Source organism: Fusarium solani (assembly GCF_023522795.1).
Source record: "Fusarium solani strain SB1 chromosome Unknown bctg00000005, whole genome shotgun sequence".
Classification (NCBI taxonomy): domain Eukaryota; kingdom Fungi; phylum Ascomycota; class Sordariomycetes; order Hypocreales; family Nectriaceae; genus Fusarium; species Fusarium solani.
The window spans coordinates 7,396-17,565 of record NW_027072153.1 but is presented as its reverse complement, the minus strand read 5'-3'; the positions used below and the strand labels follow the sequence as shown (position 1 = coordinate 17,565).

At 52.3% G+C, this 10,170-nt stretch overlaps 2 protein-coding genes across 2 annotated transcripts; both read left to right on the top strand.

Moving 5' to 3' along the window:
• MRS44_008423 (uncharacterized protein) lies at positions 1 to 2,961 on the top strand (the record flags this gene model as incomplete). The annotated part of the gene is made up of 1 exon (XM_065620911.1): positions 1 to 2,961. One exon carries the CDS (start codon positions 1 to 3, stop codon positions 2,959 to 2,961), a length of 2,961 nt encoding a protein of 986 aa, XP_065476983.1.
• Positions 2,962 to 5,930: 2,969 nt separating this feature from the next.
• Positions 5,931 to 9,488, top strand: MRS44_008422 (uncharacterized protein; the record flags this gene model as incomplete). Its single annotated transcript, XM_065620910.1, has 2 exons — positions 5,931 to 8,188; positions 8,255 to 9,488. 2 exons carry the CDS (start codon positions 5,931 to 5,933, stop codon positions 9,486 to 9,488), a joined length of 3,492 nt encoding a protein of 1,163 aa, XP_065476982.1.
• Between the last annotated feature and the right edge of the window lie 682 nt (positions 9,489 to 10,170).

The following is a 10,170-nucleotide window of genomic DNA, read 5'->3' as shown; positions in this document are numbered from 1 at the left end:
ATGGGTTCCATCCTGTGCGGAGATCGCGAGAGCTCGACGTCTGATCGCATCCTTGTTGCGGCTAGGTCACTCCTACCAATCTCGGCATTTGAAAAGGAGGTGCCTGGCTCAAGCATTACCCTCGACAATATCTACCACAGTACATCCACTCAGATACTCAAGGTGATGGCCTACGCGATCTCCAACAACTTCCCAGGTCATGGCAACCGGAAGGAAATCTACAGATGGCTTAGGAGTCTGGGTACATTTAGCCCAGACATTATCCGACTGCTCCAAGATCAATCAAACCAAGCACTTCTCCAAGGTCTACTTCGGCTAGCCGTCGAAGAAGGGGACGTTCTTTTGGCGAGTACTCTTCTCGATGCAAGAGCAGATCCGAACGCGAACACTTGCGTGCATAAAGAATGTCCAATTCCTCTCCGGCCTTTACAATACTCGTGTCTCAATGGCAACTTGGAATTGGTCAAAGAACTGCTGCGAGCTAAAGCGCAAATTGACCATGCGGAATTTGGATGGTCTTGCAGTCCGTTACTTTTCGCTATCTACGGTTGGTTTGCGGAGTTTTGGAGTCGTCGTCTTGCCGAGGAGGCCACCATTGAAGCTGTTGGGACCGGCGCCAGGGACGTTTCGGACAGCAACGACGGCGACAACGACGACAACGACGACGATAATACCACAAAATTGGGTACTGAACAGAAAGGATGTCAAGTGGAAGCATTACTGACGCTGATTCATGAACTTCTGAACGCCGGTGCGGACGTTAACGCAATTGCGGCGGACCCCGACAGCACGGAATATTCCTTGAAAGAATGGCGCAAGACAGCAGAGCCCCACTACCGTTGGTATCATTTCATATGTGAGAAGCACTCAGCTCTGACCTTGGGATCATCATTCCGATGTCCGGAGCTGGTCGACTTCCTCATTAGCAACGGCGCTGAGATTAGCTTCCATATCGACGATGCTCGGTCAGCACTTCGAGAATGCCTCTACGTCTCATCAGAGCGTTTCCTTTCGGTGGCCTATGGGAATTGCATGTGCGAAACACTAGCGGATCGTTTGGGATGGCGTGAAGATCCGAGGGAAGTCTCGAGGGAAGTCTCGAGGGTACTTGAAACCGCGAAGAGGCTCATCATGGCTGAAGTGGACGTCAATGATCACAAGCCTTGCCATCCTTACGACGGCTATTGCGAGGAGCATTGGGACCTTGAATGTTACTCGGCATTTGATCTTGGTATCCTCGCCCAAGACAGGGACCTGATCGACGCCCTGTGGTCCGCAGGTGCCAAACCAACGCGTTACTCATTCGACACCGCCATCGAAGCACGGGACTATGACACATTCTGTCAACTTTTGGAATCAGAAGCTGACTTTCCAGAATGGGCTGTCACTCCCGACGAATGGCCAACGACAGACGATGAGCTTTGGTATATGGAATCCCGAAGGTCAACGGAGACACAGAAGAGGAGGGCTATGATCTTGGCTGCAATACGGCTAGGAGCGTGTGCCGGCCTCAAAAGTCTTACCAGATCATACGATTGCTCAAACATCGTCGGAGACTGTAGCGCCCTACGAGAGGCGATTGAAAAGTGCTGCGCCGGAGGCTGTCAGGATACGCTTGTCTGCTTGCTTCAAAGCAACATCTTGCCTCAAGGTTCTCTTGCATCGGTCCTTGGTTCTTCGATTGAAGTTGCAATTCGTCGGGGCCACCTGGAGACGGTAGATGTGCTTCTAATAGCTGGCGCTGATGTGAACGCTGATGTGAACGCGGAGGACACACCACTACAGCTTGCCATCGAAGGCAAAAGCAGAGAACTCGTCCAAAAACTACTGGACCGCGGAGCAAAAGTCGAAACTCCGAAGAAAGGAAATCTCCTCGTCAAAGCAATCCATTGCGGAGATCACGATATTATCCAGCTCCTCATGGCACATGCCTCTCGAGACAGCTTGGGGCTCCGCAGCTTTCCCGACAGGTGGTGCTCTCCCCTTGCTGCTGCTATTTTCAAAGAACAGTGGGCGATTGTCGACCAATTACTGCAACTCGGAGCATCGGTAAACCCCAGCAGCCAGCACGACAGACGACTGCCATACGAAACGCCTCTCTGGGCTTCTGTACAACGGAAAAAGATTTCGACTGCTGAGTGGCTTATCGAACAAGGAGCTGAAGCAAACGATGAGCTTGCTCTAAAGGCAGCTGCGGCTGATGAAGATTCAGTCTTGCTCAGGCTGCTCGTGGAGAAACTATCAACCGAGGAGCGAAGAGGCAAAAGAAATGCCTTGCACGTGGCTCTCCAAACGGCTGTGGATAGAGGCCACTTGAAGAATTTCCGTCTGATCTTACAGAGTAACATTGTTGACGTACGCGCCTTCTCAAACAGCTTACATCACGCTCTTAAGTCATCTGTAGCTCACCGTCAGGAGTTCTTGCGATCACTCCTTAACGCTGGCGCAAGCCCCGACACCATTACCGAAGACTACCGCCGCGGTCCATATACAACTCTTCTAGAAGCAATCCATCAGCGAGATCCTGAGTGTGTGAGGATCATCCTCGAGACGCGAGCAAGGACGAATGAAGAACTGCCGCCAGAAACAGCTTACTGGCCATTGCAACTGGCAGCTTTTGAAGGGAACCCGGAAACCGTCCGAATTCTCCTGAGCCATGGCCAGGATCCGGATACCGTCTCGTCTTGCGCAGAGACTTACCAGTGGTATTCCGGGAACCTACGCACAAATCACCCCATTGGAACTAGTGTGCAGAACGCGACAATGGAGAAGAACTGTGAAATTCTCAAGGCGCTCCTGCAACATGGAGCAAACCCAAACGCAACAACAAGGCACTGTCCGCACGGTCCCTTGCAGATTGCGTGTCGAGATGGCTCCTTGGAGCTTGTGGAAGTCCTCCTCGAGTACGGCGCAAATGTTCAGTTGCCGCCAGCAAAGAATTTTGGCGCTACGGCACTTTAATTTGCTGTAATTGGTGGCTATGTCGGTATAGCGCATATCCTGCTAGAAAAGGGAGCCGACGTCAATGCAGAACCGGCGGAAAATGAAGGACGCACGGCATTAGAAGGTGCCGCAGAGCATGGAAGGATTGATATGGTGCAGCTACTGAAGAATGCCGGCGCAGATATTTCCGAGTCTGGGCAAGGTCAGTATGAGCGTGCTTTGCGAAGGGCATCGAATAATGGCCATTTTGCCACCGCAAAATTACTTAGGTCTTTCTTATCGTAGAGCAAGGCGGATAGCTTCTTCAGATAGAGATTCAATCCTTAGGCTAGTCATTCGGTCTATTTGACATCCTCGATGCAAATTTAGCCACTGTCCCCTATTATATATTATAATTAGGGGTTAGCTAACCTAAGGTTCTTAGGGTTAGGGTTATGGTTGGGGTTAGTATTTACTATCTAAGCTATTTTGCCCGGAGGGTTTCTTTTAGCTAAAGATATAGCTTATAGACTAAAGAGAGGAGATTTTTCTAAGATATAAAGAGATAAGAAAAAGGGAAAATAAGAGTATAAAAGAGATATAAGAGATATAGCTAAGAAAGAATGATATAGCTAAGAAAGGAAGATATAACTAAGGAAAAGAGATATAACTAGGAGAAAGAGATATAACTAAGAAAGAGAAAGAGATAAGAGATAGGGTTATGGTTGGGGTTAGTATTTACTATCTAAGCTAGTCTGCCCGGGGGGTTTCTTCTAGCTAAAGGTATAGCTTATAAGGTAAAGAGAGGAGATCTTTCTAAGATAAGGAAAAATAAGAGATATAAGAGTAAGAGGATATAACTAAGAAAAAAGAGATATAACTAAGAGAAAGAGATATAGCTAAGAGAGAGAGGTATAGCTAGAAAAAAAGAGATATAAGAGATAAGAGATAAGGGATAAATAAGAGATAAGAGATAGGAGATAAGAGATGAATAAGAGATAAGAGATAATAGATAAATAAGAGAAGAATTTAGCCTTAGGAAGACCTTCTAGAGGTATTCCAATAAGACCTAGCTAGGTTACTAGGGGTATCTCGGGCTATAGAAGCCGCAGAGGTCGCCCTAGTCCTCATCAGGGCAAGGCTAATAGAGGAGTCTAGCTGGTTAGCCGCAAGGGGGCCGATAAGGTCCTGGAGCTTCTGATAGGGTTATGGTTGGGGTTAGTATTTACTATCTAAGCTATTTTGCCTAGAGGGTTTCTTCTAGCTAAAGATATAGCTTATAAGGTAAAGAGAGGAGATTTTTCTAGAAAATAAAGGTAAAAGAGATATAAAAGTAAAAAGATATAGCTAGAAAGAGAGAGATATAAGTAAGAGAGAGATATAGCTAAGAAAGAAGGGATATAACTAAGAGAAAGAGAAATAAAGCTAAGAAAAGAGAAATATAACTAAGAGAAAGAAATATAGCTAGAGAAGAGATATAAGAGATATAAGAGATATAAGAGATAAGAGATAAGAGATAAGAGATAATAAAAGACGAAATAGCCTTAAGAAGCCCTAGAAGTATTCCAGATTGACCTAGCTAGGTTACTAGGGGTATCTCGGGCTATAGAAGCCGCAGAAGTAGCCCTAGTCCTCATGAGAGCAAGGCTTATAGAGGAATCTAGCTGGTTAGCCGCAAAGGGGCCAATAAGGTCCTGGAGCTTCTGATAGGTCTTAGCGGTCTCTAGGTCTATAAGGCCACCTGCTGAGATGATAAGAGGCTGAAAGAAGGCCCCGAGGACCTATATTTTCTGCGTTTTTCTTTGGCAGCCTCTTTTAAGGTGCTATAAGGGTCTTCCTTAGTAGAATCCTTTGAAATAGCTACGATTTGAATATTATAGTAATAGCGGCTATTTCCTAGGGTAACTGCGAAGTCGGCCCTTAGGTTGCTTTCTGGGTGGACTAGGGGTTCTTTCTCGACCTCTAGGGTAGGCTGGCTACTTAGGGCTTTGAAAAAAGCTCTAGTTATAGCGTCATGCCTTGCAATCCACCTTTTATTAGCACCCTTGCAGGTATCCTGATGGCCTAAGGCAGCTATAGCTCCGCAAGAGCTACAGGGTAGGCTAATAGGCTTGATTGGGTAGAAAAGCTGGCTTCGGAGGGCTTCAGTGATCTCAGAGTCTGTAAAAGATAGGGCTTTTTAGGTAGGTAAGACTCTAAGCCACTTACGGCCGAGATAGCTAGCATTTTCTAGCCTAGCGTGCCTATAGCTAGAGGGGAGGCCCTCTAGGAAGCCTGCTAGCCTAGCCTTATTTACATCTTTTAGCACCTGTTGTGCTGTTTTTCCTAGCCTAGGGCCTGGGCTGCCGCTAGGGCTAGAAGGGGCTAGGGGCTTCCGGATGAGGTCTAGCCACTATTGCTCGACGACCTTTCAGTGAAAGGTCAGACCCCGGTCAGGTTCGTAGGTACCCTCGCAGAGCGTAATTTGCGTGGGAAATGACATGGCTTGATAGCGTGCGGTCGTTGAGTGAAGTGAAAGGTGATTCAAGTGAAAGGGCATAAGCTGATTGGACCAAAACTGGTGCCAGGGTCGCAATGAACAAAAGCAAAAACCAATACGAAACGCCGAGCCACTACAACGACGACGAGGACGAGGATATGATATGCATATACTTGTAGAATAACGAATTCGAAGTATAATTCTAAAAAACGAAGGGTGAAAAGAGACATCCGTCAGAAGGAGAAGAGTGTATTCCTACCCTTGTGAGTTATCTAACTCAAAAGCCTCACCGTTAGCCTCGTGTTTGCTTACGTATAGAGCGAAGGAGGGTGAATAACTAGCCTTTGCGCTTCTGGAGGGTTTGTGAAAAAAAGGGGGTAAGGTCTCTAGATTGTAAAATGAAGAACTGGCGTTCCCTTCCCTCCTTCCTTACTCTTTGCATCCTCATCATCCTCATCATCCTCGTCAAATATTTATATACTATTTATGATCATCATATATATATATATTCATGCCGCGTATTCATAGCATGGGGTTAGATATTCTCCGCTATGACCCTGATCACCGGGTTGTTGTCTGCCGGCTATGCCGGACGTGTCTAGTCCCCAAGGCGGCAAGCTGGAGGAGCCACCTGCGGGCCGAGCCGCACCGAATGAGGGGTGAGGAGCTAAGGACGACCATTGAGCTCTTATCGAGTTACGACCTGCGCCCAGTAGAGGAGCTCCGTCAGTGGAGGCCAGATAGGACGAGACCTTGCCGGCCGATCGAAGGCCTCGCTGTCTTTACCGGGTATTACTGCTGCACGCGCGATGGCTGCAACTACTGCACACGGAGGCTCGCCAAGATGCACCAGCACATGCCAGCACATGGTATGAAGGCCTCGCAGCACCGAGAGGCCGTCCCCCTCTGGAGAGGCTGCATGCTCCAGACGTATTTCACGGCAAAGGGACGCATCGATTACTTCATCGTTGAAGAACCCTCGTTATCGTCATCGCCATCGGGGGAGGTATCGGCCCTTAGACTCCTTCTGCCGCCGTCACAGGAGGAGGGGAAGCTATTCAATGAGCTAAAAGCGGATCTGGCCCAGGCATCCCGCGACCTAGAGGAGCAGGCCGGGGTTGTGCAGGACGTCGGGGAGTCACGAGCGGACCGAGTCCCGTGGCTCGTCCATACCGGGTTCCCTGCCCACATGCGGGGGCTCCGGGATGCCGAGATCCAGTCGTCGTACTCGCTGCCGCCGAAGAAGCTCCCAGGCGGGGACTATGGCGGCGAAGGGGAGGACAACTCGGACCTCATCCGCATCCTTGTCGCGGCCGAGACCGTCCTCAGGGACGCCTACAAGCTCTGCAGCGATAAGTCACTCGAGCGGAAGATGACGCAGCAGCGGGCCAAGAGGTTGAATGAGTTCCGTGATGCCGGCGGCTCGAGCAGCGGCAAGCCCGGCGGGTTCCGCAGTTTTAAGAACGAATCCTCGCTGACCTCGTACTTCCGAAGGATGAAGCAGCTTCTCGTGTACTATTATCGGGTCGTATTCTGCGAGGACGGTCACTTCACGAGGGAGAATGAGGACCAAGTGTTGCCGCGGGACGTCATCGAACCAACACCTCAGCAGCAGCGAGCCATGGAAGGCATCATCGATGCCCTGCGGGAACAAGACGAGATGGCGAAGGAAAAATCAGCCGATAAGGAAGATGACGACGAGCGCGACGCTGAGCTGAAGCATGCCATTCGCAACTTCTACGTATCCCTGATCTGCCAGACAGTCGGGAGCAGGCCGTTCCGGTCCGCGGTACTAAGCTTCTGCGCCATGCTCAGCCGGAAGAAGGCCTTTACACGGCGAGAGGCGAATGATGACGAGCAGCGCAAACGGTGCGTCTGGAACGAACCAGGCAACTTCAACAGCAACTTATCCGCACTCACGTGGACTGCTCAGCTCATCCTGTTCGACTTCGTGTGCTTCCACAAGCAGGACGACGAGGACGGGATACCCGAACTGCTGGAGAAGATGTGCAAAAAGTACTTCCAGCAGATGGCAGAGACACCCTTCGGTCATATCCTGCAGTGGCGGCTCTACCTTTTCGCAGCATCTCGAACGGCTTTCGCCAAGAACCAGGCACGCTGGTCTCTCGACGGCCAGACGATCGACTACATGGGAACCAAGCTACACATGGAACAGGTGTCGCAGCTGGTCGTATCAGAGTTTCGCCAGGCGCATTCGCTTCTGTATGATGAGCTGTTGTTCGGTGCGAATGATATTGCACCAATCGAAGCGTGGAGACTACAGGACGACCTGGACCTCGACGACTACGGCGGCTCGTGGCTGACGGACGAGAGGAATGCCGAGATCCTAAAGGGAACGCAGGACGCCCTGCTCCGGCAGATCGAGCATAGGGCTGAGCTGCGAGGGGTCTATGTGCGGACCGATCAGGCCGGCGGGTTGAGCCTATGTCCGAAGGCAATGGCCTGCTACGAGGCGCACGTGCAAGAGTTCCTGAAGCGGATGGTGACGCTCATCCATGTTCCGCCGGCTCCTCCGTTGCGGGCGCCGGAGCTACTTTCCGTCACCTACACCAACACAGGTCGTCGTCGATGCATATTAATCTGGGAGAAGATAGTCATAGTATACGTGCGGTATCACAAGAGCCAGGAACAGGTTGGTGCCGAGACGGAAAACATCCGCTTCTTGCCCCGCGCGATTAGAGATCTGCTCTTGACATATCTAGCTCTGGTGCCGCCGCTGCGCCAGGTCTTCCTTCGTCAGAGAAAGCCCGGCGCCCTGCTATCGCCGTACCTATGGTCGAGCCTGGACGGCGAGGTCTAGAGGGACACCGCGATCTCTTCCTGCCTTCGCAGGGCCTACGCACGCGCCGAGGTACCGCAGTTCCAGGTGGCGTGGTGGCGCCAGGCTGCTGCTTCCATCACCAAGGAGAAGTTCAGCGCCAAGGAGCGGGCCAACTTTGACCTAGAGGAGATCGCGGCAGCTAAGGAAGTCGAGGATAAGGCGGCCCTCGCGGACCTGGCCGGAATGAGCAACCACAGCTACCGCACGTTCAACCATGCCTATGCTAGCAGCACGACGCTGACGATGAGCACGCTGCTCCATCGCGCCTACCGTGCATCGCAGAGCTGGCGCTCCCTGTTCCGGGTCGATCAACTTCTCCAGGGGAAGCGGCCGCATACGGTATCAGGGACGCAGGCGCAGGGGTTGCTCAATGCTTGCAAGAAGGCGCGGTTTCGCACAAGGCCGGCCCAGAAGGAGGACGGCCTGCTGAAGGTGGCTCGCAGGCTATACAACGACCCGGGGCTGCAATTACGTCGCCCAGGTCAGCGAGATGGCATGCTGGCGACATTGGGCCCGCGACCAGCCGAGCAGGTCATCATTATCCTTGCGACCGGATCAGGCAAGACACTAATAGTGATGGTTAGTGCTACGCTCGAAGGCGCTGCGACGACCATCTTAATATTACCTACGGTGGCCCTCCGCGGTAACATGCTCGTTCGCCTCGGCAAGGTGGCGTTGAAACACTACGTGTGGTCGCCAGGGTCGTCCAAGTCGGCGCCGCTGGTCATCATGTCGGCCGAGGCCGCCTGCACAGAAAGCTTCCTGGAGTATGCCAACCGACTTGCGGACCGACAGCGGCTGGACCGGATCGTGATTGACGAGTGCCACCTGACCATCACGGCGAACGACTATCGGCGGTGCATGTCGCAGCTGGGCTGGTACGTGCGGCGGGTTCAGACGCAGACAGTCTGGCTGACGGCGACGCTCCCGCCAGACTACCAAGAGCTCTTTATAGAGCATAATAAGCTCGTTCGGCCGCATATAGTCAGGGAGTCGACGAATCGGCCGAACATCCGGTACATCATACGGCGTGAGCGAGGCTTGGGCACCTTGTGCCAGAGGGCGGCTCGTCTTGTCCAAACCTGCTGGACCCGGAAGGACCTCTTCGAGAGCGAACGGGATAAGATCATCTTATACTGTCAGACGAAAGAGCTCGTGGCGGAGCTCGCCGACCTGCTGGGGTGCCCGTCATACACGGCTGACTCTGGTACGGAGGAGGAGAGGAGGGCGGTCATCGAGCAGTAGCTCAGTGCTACGGACCCGCCTGCTATTGTAGCCACATCTGCGCTGGGCCCCGGCTTCGACCATCCGCACGTCCGGTGGGTCATCCACGTCGGCGCCCCAAATCTAATGACAGAATTCTCGCAGGAGTCAGGCAGAGCCGGTCGGGATAGCAAAGTAGCAGAATCCATCGTCTTACTTAGCGCGGCCTGGCAACCGCAGCTAGACCGGCAGCTGGGGGCAGACCAGGAGGCCATGCAGCTATACCTCACGCAGCAGCAGTGTTCGCGCGGCATCATGAGCCAATTCCTCGATGTGCGGTCGGACTAGAGGTGGTGCATGGAAGGCGATGAGCTTTGCGGCGTCTATCCCAACCACCACATCGAACGCCGGCCGACCGATCTTGAGTTCCATCTACCGCAGCCCCAGGCGGAAGAAGTAGCGAGCGGGGGTGAGGGTGAGGGTGAACAGTGCTCCATGGCCAGCGAGATGGTTTTTACTGGGCCCAGTGAGGTTCTTCGCCAGGCCCGAGTTTGCAATGAGGTGCTGAGCCGATACGAGAGGGATCTTGAGACAATAATGGGCTGCTGTCTATATTGTCGGGTGGAGGGGAAGCCATTTAAGCATACAGCGGCAGCGTGCGCGCGACGCCATGATTGGATATGAGCGAAGCAGAAGGCACTTCGGGACTACAAAAGCCGGGGTA